The sequence below is a fragment of the Diadema antillarum genome, unplaced genomic scaffold (assembly GCF_040938485.1).
Source record: "Diadema antillarum isolate AM-2024a unplaced genomic scaffold, OU_Dant_1.0 scf00000064, whole genome shotgun sequence".
NCBI classification, from domain to species: Eukaryota; Metazoa; Echinodermata; class Echinoidea; order Diadematoida; family Diadematidae; genus Diadema; species Diadema antillarum.
In genome coordinates this window covers 40,347-56,289 of record NW_027270953.1, presented here as the reverse complement: position 1 = coordinate 56,289, position 15,943 = coordinate 40,347, and the positions used below count along the sequence as shown (strand labels likewise).

At 36.9% G+C, this 15,943-nt stretch overlaps 1 protein-coding gene across 1 annotated transcript in view; it reads right to left on the bottom strand.

Annotated features, from left to right (window-relative positions):
• Positions 1-15,943, bottom strand: part of LOC139716313 (uncharacterized) — a 57,432-nt gene that overhangs the window by 3,781 nt on the left and 37,708 nt on the right. The window contains exons 5-8 of the mRNA XM_071627873.1: positions 8,201-8,345; positions 3,911-4,026; positions 3,286-3,442; positions 2,221-2,400 (exon numbers count right to left, since the gene is read on the bottom strand). Of these exons, the coding sequence (XP_071483974.1) occupies positions 2,221-2,400; positions 3,286-3,442; positions 3,911-4,026; positions 8,201-8,345 (598 nt within the window). The remainder of the gene's footprint in view (positions 1-2,220; positions 2,401-3,285; positions 3,443-3,910; positions 4,027-8,200; positions 8,346-15,943) is intronic.

The window sequence follows — 15,943 nt, the reverse complement described above, 5'->3', positions numbered from 1 at the left end:
AATATAAATTATTTACTTTTCAAGATGTTGTTTGTGCACCTATGATGTAATCTAAACTCTGAATCGGCACAATCCATTCAAACTCTTTGTTCTGCACAGCTTGATTGTACTCTCTTGTACAGAGAAAGATAGAAACAGAAAGAGATATAGAGACAGAGAAAGATAGGAGCAGAAAGAGAAATAGAGACAGAGAAAGATAGAAATAGAAAGAGATATAGAGACAGAGAAAGATAGAAGCAGAAAGAGAAATAGAGACAGAGAAAGATAGAAATAGAAAGAGATATAGAGACAGAGAATGATAGAAGTTGAAAGAGATATAGAGACAGAGAAAGATAGAAATAGAAAGAGATATAGAGACAGAGAATGATAGAAGCAGAAAGAGATATAGAGACAGAGAAAGATAAAAACAGAAAGAGATATAGAGACAGAGAGAGATAGAAACAGAAAGAGATATAGAGACAGAGAAAGATAGAAACAGAAAGAGATATAGAGACAGAGAAAGATAGAAACAGAAAGAGATATAGAGACAGAGAAAGATAGAAACAGAAAGAGATATAGAGACAGAGAAAGATAGAAACAGAAAGATATATAGAGACAGAGAAAGATAGAAACAGAAAGAGATATAGAGACAGAGAAAGATAGATATAGAAAGAGATATAGAGACAGAGAAAGATAGAAGCAGAAAGAGATACAGAGACAGAGAAAGATAGATATAGAGACAGAGAAAGATAGAAGCAGAAAGAGATACAGAGACAGAGAAAGATAGAAACAGAAAGAGATAAAGAGACAGAGAAATATAGAAATAGAAAGAGATATAGAGACAGAGAAAGATAGAAACAGAAAGAGATATAGAAACAGAGAAAGATAGAAACAGAAAGAGATATAGAGACAGAGAAATATAGAAACAGAAAGAGATATAGAGACAGAGAAAGATAGAAACAGAAAGAGATATAACGACGGAGAAAGATAGAAACAGAAAGAGATATAGAGACAGAGAAAGATTGAAATAGAAGGAGATATAGAGACAGAGAAAGATAGAAACAGAAAGAGATATAGAGACAGAGAAAGATAGAAACAGAAAGAGATATAGAGACAGAGAAAGATAGAAACAGAAAGAGATATAGAGACAGAGAAAGATAGAAACAGAAAGAGATCTAGAGACAGAGAAAGATAGAAACAGAAAGAGATCTAGAGACAGAGAAAGATAGAAACAGAAAGAGATATAGAGACAGAGAAAGATAGAAGCAGAAAGAGATATAGAGACAGAGAAAGATATAGAAAGAGATATAGAGACAGAGAAAGATAGAAGCAGAAAGAGATATAGAGACAGAGAAAGATAGAAACAGAAAGAAATATAGAGACAGAGAAAGATAGATATAGAAAGAGATATAGAGACAGAGAAAGATAGAAGCAGAAAGAGATATAGAGACAGAGAAAGATAGAAACAGAAAGAGATATAGAGACAGAGAAATATGGAAATAGAAAGAGATATAGAGGCAGAGAAAGATAGAAAGAGAAAGAGATATAGAGACAGAGAAAGATAGAAACAGAAAGAGTTATAGAGACAGAGAAAGATAGAAACAGAAAGAGATATAGAGACAGAGAAAGATAGAAACAGAAAGAGATAAAGAGACAGAGAAAGATAGAAACAGAAAGAGATATAGAGACAGAGAAAGATAGAAACACAAAGAGATAAAGAGACAGAGAAAGATAGAAACAGAGATATAGAGACAGAGAAAGATAGAAACACAAAGAGATAAAGAGACAGAGAAAGATAGAAACAGAAAGAGATATAGAGACAGAGAAAGATAGAAACAGAAAGAGATAAAGAGACAGAGAAAGATAGAAACAGAAAGAGATATAGAGACAGAGAAAGATAGAAACAGAAAGAGATATAGAGACAGAGAAAGATACAAACAGAAAGAGATAAAGAGACAGAGAAAGATAGAAACAGAAAGAGATATAGAGACAGAGAAAGATAGAAACACAAAGAGATAAAGAGACAGAGAAAGATAGAAACAGAGATATAGAGACAGAGAAAGATAGAAACACAAAGAGATAAAGAGACAGAGAAAGATAGAAACAGAAAGAGATATAGAGACAGAGAAAGATAGAAACAGAAAGAGATGGAGTTAAAAAGCAGAGACAGAGGGAGACATATGAAGAGAGAGATGGAAAAAGACAGACATACAGACAGACAGAAGATGGAGAGATTCTCACTTAAAACATTTTGATGGGCGGGGCTCCTCCCTGCTGAGGTGGAGGCTAGCGAGGACGGGGAGTGGCCCTGGTGCGCCCCTTGTGCCCCTGTGCCACCCCCTCCTATCGTGGGTACCCTCTCCCTCTGGTCCCCCTCTGAAATCAGCTCAAGATTAGCTATTGCACTGGCTAAGGATGATTCTACATATGGAGACCGGCAAGGAGATGCAAAGAAGAGGGGGAAAAAATGAACAACTGGTGATTAAAACGGTGCGTAATTGCATCCAGAGCTGGGGCAAATGTAGTGATAAAAATATCATTAAATCCGAAAATGGCAGATGGAGTTGTCTTGATTGTCAACCACTTGGAAAGACTTTCAGCCCACACACACAGGACATGTTAGATGGATGATATAGAATTCATCATCACTTGATGGTACAAAGATGATACCCAAATGGCTTTGCTTCATTTCTTAGCCACATACATGAAGAAATACATCGGTTTTCTTTCTAACAAAAACAACCTCATAAGCAGTGTCTGCCCAGTTTCCACATTCAATATCTTTTCTACTTTCATAGCTACATATTCAGGATTAGATCTCCATTTACCAAAAAAAAAAAAATATATGAAGGGCATCACTAAGGAAAGAAAACCCTTTCAAGTGACGAGACAGAAAGAACAAAGTAGATTTTAATCTCAATCACATTTCTTTACGAAATTTGATACTTTCTAAACTGTAAATGCATGCAAATTACATAAAAACAGAACTTTTAGGAAAATAATAACAAATACGAAACTTGTGTGTGAAAGATCTTGAATGGACCTAATTTGTACATTTTGTTTCCTGTTGATTATTATTTGTTCACCGTGACATAACCTAAGCTGAGCAATTGTTCATTCTTGACACTACCTCCATTGACAAATTGTCACTCTGGACATTACATGTACCTGGACTGACCAATTAGAATTGTTTACTCTGGACAGTATATGAGATGACCAATTGATTACTCTAGACATTACCCAAGTTGACCAACTGTTCACTCTGGACATTACCTGAGTTGACCAATTATTCCCTCTGGACATTACCTGAGTTGACCCTGTCATTGACCCTGACGGTATCAGCCTTGTCAAAGTCTACAGCTATCGTGTAGCGATGCCGGTAGTCTGGGGGGAACATCATCTTGGGTGAGTCCGGCTCTAGGTTGTGCTGCCTCAGAAAGTCTCGCAAGTGTGCTATCTCTTTCTGCAAGGGTTGGGGGTGGGGGGGGGGGGGGGTAGGGAGGGAGGAGAAAGGGGGACATGAATCTCAGTCAAGCACAGGTTGGAAAAATCCTATGCATTTTACCTCATAACTGGGATGCATCTTTGAGGGGGAGGTAAGTGCAGATTCCAGAAATATTAATTACATTGCCAGAATACAAAAGTTTTATCAATTTTCACAGGAAAATGAGTGATCTCACACCTTGGCCACGCTACAAAATGCATTCGTGTTATGGCAGGATACAGTATAGTTTCAAAAATATCAGTGTAATTACAGCATTTTGAAAAGACACTGTGAAATGAACTGCAATTCAACAATTTAGAGTGCTTTTCATACAAAAACAGGGCTCTAGCATAGTGAGAAAAGAAGATCAAGTACATTTGTAATCTTCATAGAAACACAGCAACTATCCAAATAGGGAAAATCACATAACTGGACACGGTCACTCACAAGTTGCTGGTCACACTGAGATTGCAAGGCATCTGCTTGGACTTCGGCCTGGTTGCGGGCATATTTGACCGTCTGAAGCTCCGCTATTGCCCCTTCCCTGGCCTTGTTCACACCAGCTGTTGACAGGTTGACAAAATACCAAAGTACAGCTGGATGAAATTAGAACTGGCGCAGGAGCAGCATCTGATATCAATGTTTGCATTGTCTGCATTCGTTTATCATTCCTGCATTGCTGAATTTCACAGCAAGTACATGATGGTACGTACCATGTATGACATACAAGTATGTACAATTAAAGACTGGGCCCCAGTAACCCACCCATCCATATTTCCTTAAGACGTTTTAAGGAAATGTTTTCAGCTGAGAAAAAAGAAGGGCGATATCACGTTCTAAGATTTGAGCGTAAATGAAATGTAATGATCAATTTTCATGAAATACAAAGTCTATTTATTAAAAGTGAGTAGATTTATAAGCATTGTTCCAAATATGGGATAAAATGGTCTTTGTAGATCTGATTTTTTACATTTTACTGAAAATGAAAATAACCTATTAAGATTGAATATACCAAAATGTAGAGACCAAGTTCTACTCTGAGATAGCAAATAATTCAATACCCAAATTGCAATAATGCCCTTCTGGCTCTCAGCCGACAATTAAAAGCAAATGCATGTTAACTTGCGTTGGTACATGACACCTTCAAAAGTGACAATCAGGGTTATATGATTGAAATAGAAGTCAAAATGCATTTGAATCCCATACCAGTGGTCCCTTTAAGACAGTGGTCTGACATGTGCAATAAGTGATATGTGTTTTACGTATATGTGCATAGCCTAATATTTGGTCTGCTTGTGTGAAAGTGAAATTCTTCTCAGACCACGTATTACAAAAATGATAAACCAAATAAATATAAAATATAAAAGGTTGAGATATCGGTGGCACCAACAACAAAAAAAACAACTACAAAATAATGTGACGTGGGTAAGAAATTACGAAATGTGATATTTACTCACAAGTCCACATAATCATATCTATATTACTTCCTGTCTACGTTTCAAAGTCTAGAAATGTTCTACAGTCGAATTTCGCCTGCTTTCATAAGGCATGTTTACTAAGGAAGTGTCTTGAATTAACCCTTTGTGTGTAATCACAAACCAAAGCTCCTGCAAACTTAATTCCATTAAATCCTTCAAAGCTAACTTTCCTAAATCTCTGCTAATCCAGTTGCTGGCTTTATCTCACTTTGTAAAAAAAGATGTTTTTTTTTAATTATTTGAATGAATGACATAAGAAAAATGATACATCCTAATAGAAGCTTAGAACATGGGAGAGTTAAAGATCAAATAATTACTAGGAAATTGATGTTTGTCAATCTTTATGGTGACAGGTCACTATGTGTAGGCCTAATCCCAAATGGACATTCAGATTGCATCAGCACATTGCGGGTACAAACATGTAGTACCACCCAGATAAAGTTCAGTGGTGGAGCCTGAACAAATCCGGTCTGGTCTGTTTGATTAAATGTGACTCAACATTATTATTGGTCGGTCTCTTCTGTTTAATGGCTGACGAGATCAAGATATACTTTAACATCCTGACTCTGATATGTGTAATTATCTACAGGATCACAGATTTCTCTAATAAAAAATACAGTAATAATAATAATAACTAATGTATATGATGTAAACATGCATAATATGTGTCTGTTACAGGGGATCTTGCATGTTGACAGTTATCATGTTTTATGTATTTTAAGAAATATGCCTGTAAAATGTGTCTTTGCTTTTAAAGGGATGGTATGATTTTTGTTGAGAAGGGGGAAATTCAGATTTTATCATTTTGTGAGATAATTAGAAACCACTTACATGTATGATGATATATCAAGGCATACAATTCTGAGAGGAATTTTAAATTTATTGGATGAAAAGCGGTTTTGAAATGGCCGAGATAAGAAATTATCTCAGCAAAAAAAAAAAAAATCTTATCTCAGCCATTTCAAAACCGATTTTCATCCAATAAACTTTAAATTCCTCTTACAGAATTGTATGTCTTAATATATCATCATACATGTATGGTTTCTAATTATCTCGCAAAATGTTAAAATCTTAATTCCCCCTTCTCAACCAATACTATACTATCCCTTTAAACATCTACAATGCTAGGGACCTAACACTAGTCTCTCATCAACATACATGTACCATGACAGCATCATTGCTGAATTATGAGGAAACAAAGGCTTGGTATTCAAAAGTCAAGTGGCATCAGAATTGATCCGGGTTATATGGTCTGCACTTTAACTCTATAAATGCATTATGTGAAATGTTCTTTCCAAATAGCAAATACAGCACATAGTAAGTGAGGCTATTATTCAATCATGCTAACCATTAAAATTTGATATACGATGGCACATGCTGACATAGAAAAAAAAAACTCAGTATTATAAAGCAAAGGAATGTACAAATTCCAAGAAGGATTATCCAGTATCTCCATGAGGATTAAAAAACAAAAAAACAAAAAAAACAGCCCTCCATTCCAGGTAGGTCTGTTTTTCCTTCTCCTTCTGCTTCTGTTCTGCTTAATAACAAACTTGCCTGATGATTTCATGCAATAACCATTTGTTGCGTCACTCTGGCACAATGCCCTAGATATAATTGATGTGAAAAAAAAAATAATGCATGAAGAATGAATGCCTTCAGCGTGAAAAATACATGTTTATGTATGGATAATAACATAAGTAGACAAATGACTGAATGATTGAGGAAATAGAAACTAATGTATGAGTGAAAAAAGGAACAAATAATGAATAAATGAATGTTTTTCAGTCAAAAGTAAGGAAATTACTTTAATACGTTAGGCAACTAAACAAAGATTTACATTTTATAGATTGCAAAACTAATTGAATGACCAGATAGTATTTTAGAGTAATTCATTTACACACTGTTTAGTGGAAAAGAAAAAAGGTAGAAAAATAAAGCTCAGTTCTTCACAAAAAGATAAAAAAACAGAAAGAAAATGTTTAGCAAAGAAGATATAGACCAGAATACAAAACACACAAGTATCACAGCTATACAACATTACACCTGTCACTTCATGTCAGTGAGTATCGCTCAATACAGGATTGTTTTAAGCCTTGCCAATTAAGGACGATGAGCTATACAAGCACCGAACAACAGTGACTTAGTCAGAAACAGGGAGAAAAAAAAAAATAAGAGAGGAGAAATGAATAACACTTCTGAGAAAAATCCTCCAAAATATCTTCCCACCTCTCCCTCGAGCAAATGCTGATGAACCCTAAGCACCCAAGTAGGTCACTTTGTCGAGCAAGATCACGTTGCAAATACAGCCAACAGAGAAACAACTTTTGGGAACTTTTTATTGCAACAGGTGCAATTTATTCATTTTAGTCACTTGGTAAAATTTCATTCATTTTAACATGCTGACGGACAGAGAACTGTAGAAAGGCAAGAAATGTTTGCGGCATGAAATTTTTGCAAATTGAGGCCAATGGCCTTTTCGGCTCAATAAAATTTTCACAAATTTCCACTGGCACTCAATGTATATAGTGCAGACTAACATTTTCAAGCGCATTTGAAATACGCAAATCTTGGCTCTCGCAAAATTTGCGAAATTAAAAGGCACACAAACATTTCTGGTTTTACAGTCACTCATTCATAGTCTAAGTTGGACTGTTATGGGGGTATCAGTGACTCTTTTTACAACCATGAAATTTACCCGACGCCCCCCCCCCCCCCCCCCCCCCACCACTAAAGACACTCTATGGCCCGTGTGTTTTCTATGTTACAAAACAGAAATGAATGCCAACTATACAGTGGTGGATGCATCTTTATTTATTGTTAAAACAAAAAAAAAAATTATTGTCAAAATAAAACAAAAGAAAAAAATGGGGGCAGCATCCCCCCCTTTAATTTTGTAAAGGCGCCTCCCCTTTATGGAATTCCTGGATCCACCCCTGCTACAGAAGAGCTGCCAATTATAGCTATACTTGTCACCCTGTATTTCTCCTGGGCCTCGTTGCATAGAAGATGCAATCAAACATAGGTCAGGTATCAGCCAATCAGAATTGAGTAGTCAGAGACTGTTAGATTTTGTGTCATATATTTGATCCCAACTTTTATGCAAAAGGCCCTAGTCATATCCTCTCTTGGCGCTCATCATGAATTGATTTTTTCTTTTTACAGTCAGAAGCAACTTTTGCTACCGGGACACGCTTAGAATTTGAAACTGATAACAACACTGATCTACGACCAGTCCGTGCCATCATCTTTGACTTACTTGCATATATGCCGAAAACTCTCCATAACCTCAGGGATATGATGTAGGTGGTAGCCTTACACCAAGGCTTACTGTCCTCCACGTTGCTCGCCAGGAGCACGAGGTCGATGACGAAGGTGACGGCGACCACGATGATATCGAAGAGCTGGTGGGTGAGAGGGGAAGAGAAAACAAAGAAGAGGAAGACAGCTTTATTTAGTGAGCGATCAGATTAAAAATTGATGACATACATGTACGTAGCAAACTGGTGCAAGCACTCTGGATGTCCCTAAAATATCTCATCCACATGATGCTAATTGTCATCAGGGTGAAGTGGGTATTTCATAGGCTTGAAGACTACGTTATGACCTGGTAGCAATGCGAGTCTGGCTGATTGAAGAATTGTCAGGCATACTAGCCTGGTCTTTGGTAGTTGTAAGAGGATCGAACTAATTTTAATTTTTCAAAGACTTTCTCCAGTCTCCAGCTGATCTTCGAGACATCTCCTTAGTCGCAACATAGTCGCAAAGACTAATTTGTTTGCGATGTCTCTAAGACATCCGAGATCTTGCAGAGAAGTCTCCTCCAGTGAGATCTGCCCTTTTGATTGAATGCCCTTTTGATCATAATGCCCTTTTGCATCAAATTTTATCTGAACTTTGACCCATTACAAGAACACTAAATCAAGAAAGAGAATTGTATTTCCTCTGACGATCATTCCTTGCTTTTTCTTTCTTTTGCACAAAGGATGCCTTTCCCTCAAAGTTAGAAGATAAAACATTTCACTTTTTTTTTACAATTTAGAAGGCAAAGCAATTCAACAATCGATTAGAAAGCAAGAATTATTTGCTTTTACAGTGTATCTTTTTTTTTTCTCTCAAAATCTGTCACTACTTCATGCTTTTGAGTCTATTCTCTGATAAAGACAAAGAAGCTGTACACACACATTGCCAATAAGAATTAATAGCCGTGGGAAAGGAAGCCATGCATACCCTTTCAATTCCATAAGATGTTATTTGAAAAACAGTATATGGCATTACATCAATAAATTCCACATCTATCTGATCCAAACAGGCCCTGTCTTCTATAGGATTCCAGTTACGGCAAAGTCAGATTATACAACATTTTTTTTTAATATAATTCTTTATTCAAATTTCGTTCAATTTCATCTCACAGAAACAACATGCACTCAAACAACAACAAACTGGCAAGATACCATTACAAGCTTTTACCTTAACTCACTTTATTTATCAGTCTGTCTTCTTTGTATCATGAACATAACATTTCCACATACTACTGATATCACTCATATAAAGATAAGAATTAGGTACTGTATGCTCATGTAGTCTAAAAAAGATTATAAATCATTACTTTTAACAGTACTGGGCATTTAAACTGCAATGCAGAAGGAATTGAAGTGCCCTTTATTACACGCAAAATTGAAAGCATAGACTGCCCCATGGATTCACATTGAGGATGGTGTGAGGTCTTTTTGAGCATGTGGTTTCAATGGCCGTCGAAAGTATATCCTTGCACCTTCACAATCCTCAAAGTCATGGTCGAACTTGGCAAACAAAATACTGCACACCTACAAAGGTACACACACACGCAAACCGCTCTAATGCTATTGAAAAGCACTGAGTGAAATATCGCGATGCATGTGTACGCTGCATATTGGCAAGGTGGTGTCAATCGCTCATGAGAACAAATATCACAAGTACCGTATTTGCATACCAAAAGGGCAGCCAATGCGGTAACATCCCAATAAAGAAGAGGGGGATTCAAATCTTGTCAGTTGCACCTCCAGGTCGTATTTCAAGAAACTCTTGTTCAACCAATGTAAGTTCACCCAATATAAGTCAACACTATTCATGAAGTTGCCATGGCAACAGCTACACATTGGCCAATCAGCCCCTCAGTGGTTGTTTCAGTTGCTGCAGGCACTTCAACATAAAACACTGCCAGATGTCTTCGTGAAACTGGGCCCAGCACTAATGAGTGACATATTAACCAAGGAGTGTCCTACACAAAGAAATTTTGCTTGAATAAGAAAACCAATAATCATGACAATGAAAGGAATGATGACTGGCATATATTCCATGTACCAGGCATTAGGATTGAATGAGGTTTCAGTACAGTTTGGGTAATGACAGTGTCTCAAATGATTGACGATTGATTCAAGTATATTAAAGTTATGAAAGTTTCAAGGAGAATGAAATCAAGATATAATTTTATCATGTGAATTGAGAGAATGCAGTGTTATATTAGTAGAACATATCAGCAAAGTTTGAGAAAAATCAGATGATTCATTCAAAAGTTATGAATTTCCAAAGTTTTGGTGCTGCCATTACTTGATGAAAGGACTAAAACACTTTGTGGTGTCATGTATGGAAATCATACAAAGAAAATATAAAGAATATTTTCACTTTTCTGGCATAATGAAAAAGCACTTGATTAAACCTCTTTCAGAAAGCAGGGGGAATACCATTGACATTGTACATAGTGTGTATTACCCTTATCATACATCAGTAATAAGTCGCAGGAATGTGTACTTTTCATTAAAATTAAATTTTGTGGAATTCTCTTTATACATTTCCTTATATCGTTCACATACAAGACATCACAAACTGCAGAAGTCCCAACACGATTGTGACATGCCGACTTACATACATGTACTGGTATGCAGAACACAGTTCATGAACACAAGGTATTAATTGCTGTACTCCACACTCGCACAAACTGAACCGCTCGAGAATTTGTTGGGAGTCCCGCTCGTGAGAAATTAGACTCGCTAGTATACATGGCGTATACAGCATAGCACCCTGGTATGTGAAACCCCTCTTTACATACATTTCAGCAGTAACCCAATCCTCATGGTCTCAAAACCACTTCAAATTGAGTGCATTGCTATCGGAAGACGTAGGTTAGTGTCCTGATGACTGTTAGGCATTCATAATTAGGGCAAGCGATCGCCGAGACGTTTCGACTATCTAATGGATCAATTATGTTGCCCCACAACCCCATCCAAACGTTTACACATGTAACAATCAAAACATTTCCCCCGCATTAGCAGTGACCTCGGCCAATCTCACAGGTCTAGTACAGGGGCAGAAGACAGCTCCCCCCCCCCCCCACCACCACCAGAGGGGACTGTTGGTGAATTCAGTGGAAAGATGATAATATTAAGTCATTACCCAAACTTAAAGGGAAAGTTTCAACAAACCACTACGAGCAAAGCCGTCCTGATGCTGCCATCCAAGGTAAGCACAAAATGAAAAAAAAAAAATTCCAACATTTTTCAGCAATTTCTACATTTTTTCTCCCATTTCTCCATGACACACTGTACAACTTCTTTGGTATTTGCTGGTTGTTGGGCTTTCTTTTTTCCAATATCATACCTACGATGCACTTAAACATAGGTAAAGTGAAAACAATGTTTAATATTGACTCTTTCCATATTATACGTGTACACTGTATGAAACACAAACATGTACTGTGTTTGCACATTTTCTCCTCTTTCGTTTTCATCATGTTTTGTTCTTCTTTTTTTCTTTTGGTCCTCTCTAATGCAGACAGTCCTTGGGGGCACTTTCGTGCAAATTCCCCCTACCCAACACACACACAAAAAGAGAAAAATCTCTCTTATTTTATGCAGTACTCGCTTCACAATGCATGGCTTCCATCTATCCACTCATTTTCCTATCTACAAAATAATCATTTCCTCCCTTTTTTAATCACATTCATATTTATTGGCAATGTTCAAAGGAGCCAGCCAGTACCAAGTACAGCTTCCCTTTACACAAAAGTCATTCAGTCCCCAACCACACATTGTGCAATTAACGCAAAACTATGTCTATGGAGATGACACTATTTTTTGTTTGCACACGATGATGCCAGCTATCTATCATTAATGTAATGATAAAACAAACATCATGCACAAAAATGTACACAAAGGTACATTTATTATGCACTTTGACCAACACACACAATGTATGCTGGCACACAGCCTGCAGCCATTCAAGCACTGAAACAATAGTTTGAACATCCTGAACACAAATATTGGTATGTACATATATTTGGACCAAGCTTTAAAGAGACATGGTGCACTTTATCCCACATACATGTATCCAGTCAAACAAGACTCTAAACCCTTCAAGTTCTTAGAATTCGCAGGCCTGCTTCCTATCAGACAGAAACATGGAATTTCCAGCAGTTCCACTTGATTGATCATTTATTGTTAAATTTCAGCACTTTTTGGCAAATTCTATGGTACATGATTATCATACAGCTGCATAAAATTTCAGTCTACTTCTGCTTTCAGATTCATAATAAGCTACAACTGTAGGAAAAAAAAAACTTTAGAAATAGGCATATAGAGAAAGATCAACATTTGCATAGTCATGCAAGCACAATCTGTCAGTTGTGGAGGACAGAACTTGCCATTCATTTCAGAGCCCCAAGGTGAGAATGCACAAACATCTGTCAAGTTGTGTGAGCCAACGGTCAAGTTGTGTACAGCCAACGGTCAATAAATCAATCAATCAAACATTCCAGTCTTGACCGAATGACAATATTGTGATCTCATTCTGTGGTATAAAAACACAAACATCTCAAGCTCTGTGTTTGTTCCTACTTCATCAACATGACAGACCACTCCCAAAGTGCTTCATCATTGACAGTGCTACAACCATCAATCCTTAGACCACTTGTAAAGTTTTGGTTTATAAAGCTAAGCAAAATTTACAAAAGTTCTATCACTAAGTAAAAATCACTTTGTTTCCCCTGTCATCACAGAACTGCCAGATTTGCATTACAGCATCATCTAGCAATCTGCAATATTAGTAGTATTGTACTCGGTAAGCTGCATTCTTTTATTATTTTTTTGGTGGAGATTTGGGGGCAAAAGTTATAACAAGGCAAGTGCCATAATGTGTCTCGCCCATTCGCATACAAGAAATTGTACGCGAATGGGATATAACAGATAAAAAGAGATACAAAAGGGTAAAAATTTAAGGCAAAAAAGAAACGTGCCATAAAAACTTAACATTGGGCCCTTAAAGTTTGTTGACCCCTGCCTGTGACCTTTGACCTTGTGGTGACCATCCACTCCCCAAGGGACATCTACCATCCAAGTTTGGTCACAAACGGACCTATGGATCAAAAGTTATGACCCATAATAGAAACGCGCCATAAAAACTTAACATTGGGCCCTAAAGTTCATTGACCCCTGTCTGTGAGCTTTGACCTTGAGGTGACCTTCATATATGGTAAAATGTGAAACTTTGTATGACCCCTCTTCCCTCGAAGTTTGATTGCAATTGAAGCCCAGAGTAAAGAGTTATTGAAGTTTTTGTAGCGTTACGGACGATGGACGGACAGACGCCGCAGGCGATCCCTTAGTCTCCCCGCACCTCCGGTGGGCTCGACAAAAACACACTGTCTTACATATTCAAGTGTTGGGGGAGGGGTAAAGGGTCAATTGTACCCCCCCCCCCCCAATCTCTGGGTAGAACCCTTGGTTTTGTTGCGTGTGGGGGGGGGTCTGTTCTTTTGCCCGTTTCACTATTCACTTTTTTTTTTTCTTCTAAAAGCCCCCAGTGTGTGTGTGTGTGTGTGTGTGTGTGTGTGTGTGGGAGGGGGGATTAAGCTCTTCAAACCTGCCCCCTCCCTCCCCCGTAGCCCCAACTATCCACATTAGCACAGTTTCAAAGCTGGAAATTTGTCGACCCAACTTTCTACTCCAAACAGTCACATACATCCAACCATCCAATTAATGTATACATGATATCTGTTATCTACTTTTATGTATCAGTCTTTCTGTCTGTTCATCTATATCTAGCATAATTGATATGAAAATTTGTGACATCGGACACAGCAGAGGAACAAATGCTGGAGTACATACACACACAGAGGTATAGACCACTTAGGATCAATGCCGCTAAACTCATGCAAGTGGAATGCTCCCAACAAAGGCCTCAGTACACTAGAGTAGATCAGGATAATATTTGTGACTGATATGCCTCCAGTTGGCAACACTCCCTACTACACTGCACCTGTGAACACACATCAACCTACTTCTGTTAAGTAAATGGACCTATATTTTCAAGGTCAGTAAAGAATGAACAAAAATAAGTAAATTAATTAATAAGATATTTATAAATGTCATTTTGGGACGATTTCAAGTTTATGGCAATGCAGATGAAATAAATTTGAATCTGAATTTGAATTCAAGGATTAAGTTTAAATCTATACATGTTATGTATTAAAGTTTGGAATGACACAGTTGTTTAAATAACAATAATAGACACTACAGCTGTATCATATCAACAGACAAAGAAAAAGCTAAAGTCTAGGGCTACACAATTAATCAGGTTTCTATTCTTAGCTTGTGTAATTCAGTTTCATAATTCCCCTTTTGAATGTATATATGAATTGCATATCAATTATGCAAGTGTACACCACGTTTGGGGAAATGCACCCTACAAGCAATGCTTTTAAATAGCATTCTTCCCCATCTAAGCATTTTTTCATATCGATACTCAAAATGTCTTTGTTTGTTTTTTTAATCTTCATTATCAAAACTATGTACTTATGAATTTTATCTATTGTATATCGTAATGTCAATACATGCACTTTATTCTGTACACATTGATATCTTACATTGGTTTCTGTCGGAAAGGCAAAAGAAAAAATAAATGAATAAAATAGAGACAATTACTATGAATTTCAATCCAAATCACCATGCTGCTGTTCATCTTCCACTGAATAGCCAGCAATGGTTTTGATCCCTTATTGAAGCACAAACAGCATATTTATAAATTTAAATCAAAGAATCTTGTGTAGAGTTGTCCATCGCAACTGAATGACAAATGCCTAGCAATCAGGACGTCACGGGTTCGAATCACACCCAGGTATGTATGCCAATGTTTTTTACCATGGCTATAACTCAACAACACTGGAAAATCAGTGTTTGTTTGTTGTTGTTGTCGTTGCTTTTATATTGATAAAGAGTAATTTGTCAATCAGCTGCAATAAAACTACATCTATACTTAAGAATCATTACTTTGAACACTGCAGCCCTTCAGCATCACTGTAAATATGTATGACTCAGGGTCATTTAAAGTAGGCATTTTGAAACTTTCTCCTCAATTTGAGAGTATTTCTTTCCTGTGACTGGTCGATTTGGAAATTATGCTGATGACCACACAATTTGGACATTCGAAACCTTCAATTAAAAGTCAGTGTGAAGGTACGTATGTGTATCTTTGTAGCAGACTTATGTGGACTAAATAGTGTTGTGCAGTATATGGTGTACAGGGTAGAAAACCAATCATGTCTTTTTCATATAATGATATTTCAGAATAATAAGATAAGAAACTGCACGTGCTGCACGTCCTAACACACACTACACTAGGCAAAATATTGAGGGTTTGAAAAAAAAAATTAAATGATCTGATTTAGACTTTAATCATGATGCAGATCGTGGTAGGTCATGATAGTCAATGATCTTTTGTATCCACAAATGAGAACCAATTCTTGCAATGCATTACAAAAATTTGTTTTTGAAGACCATTAAAGGTCCTGTTTACCTTTGGGAGCAGTGATTTAAAAAATTTTCAAGATCACATTTGATGCATATGTGTACAACGCAGGTCTGTTGTATCACAAAACATCCCACCATATGAAATTTTTACAATAAAGCCTAAAATATACAGAGATATCAGTATTTTTCTTAATAAACCATAACTGTATCTACGGTTCAGT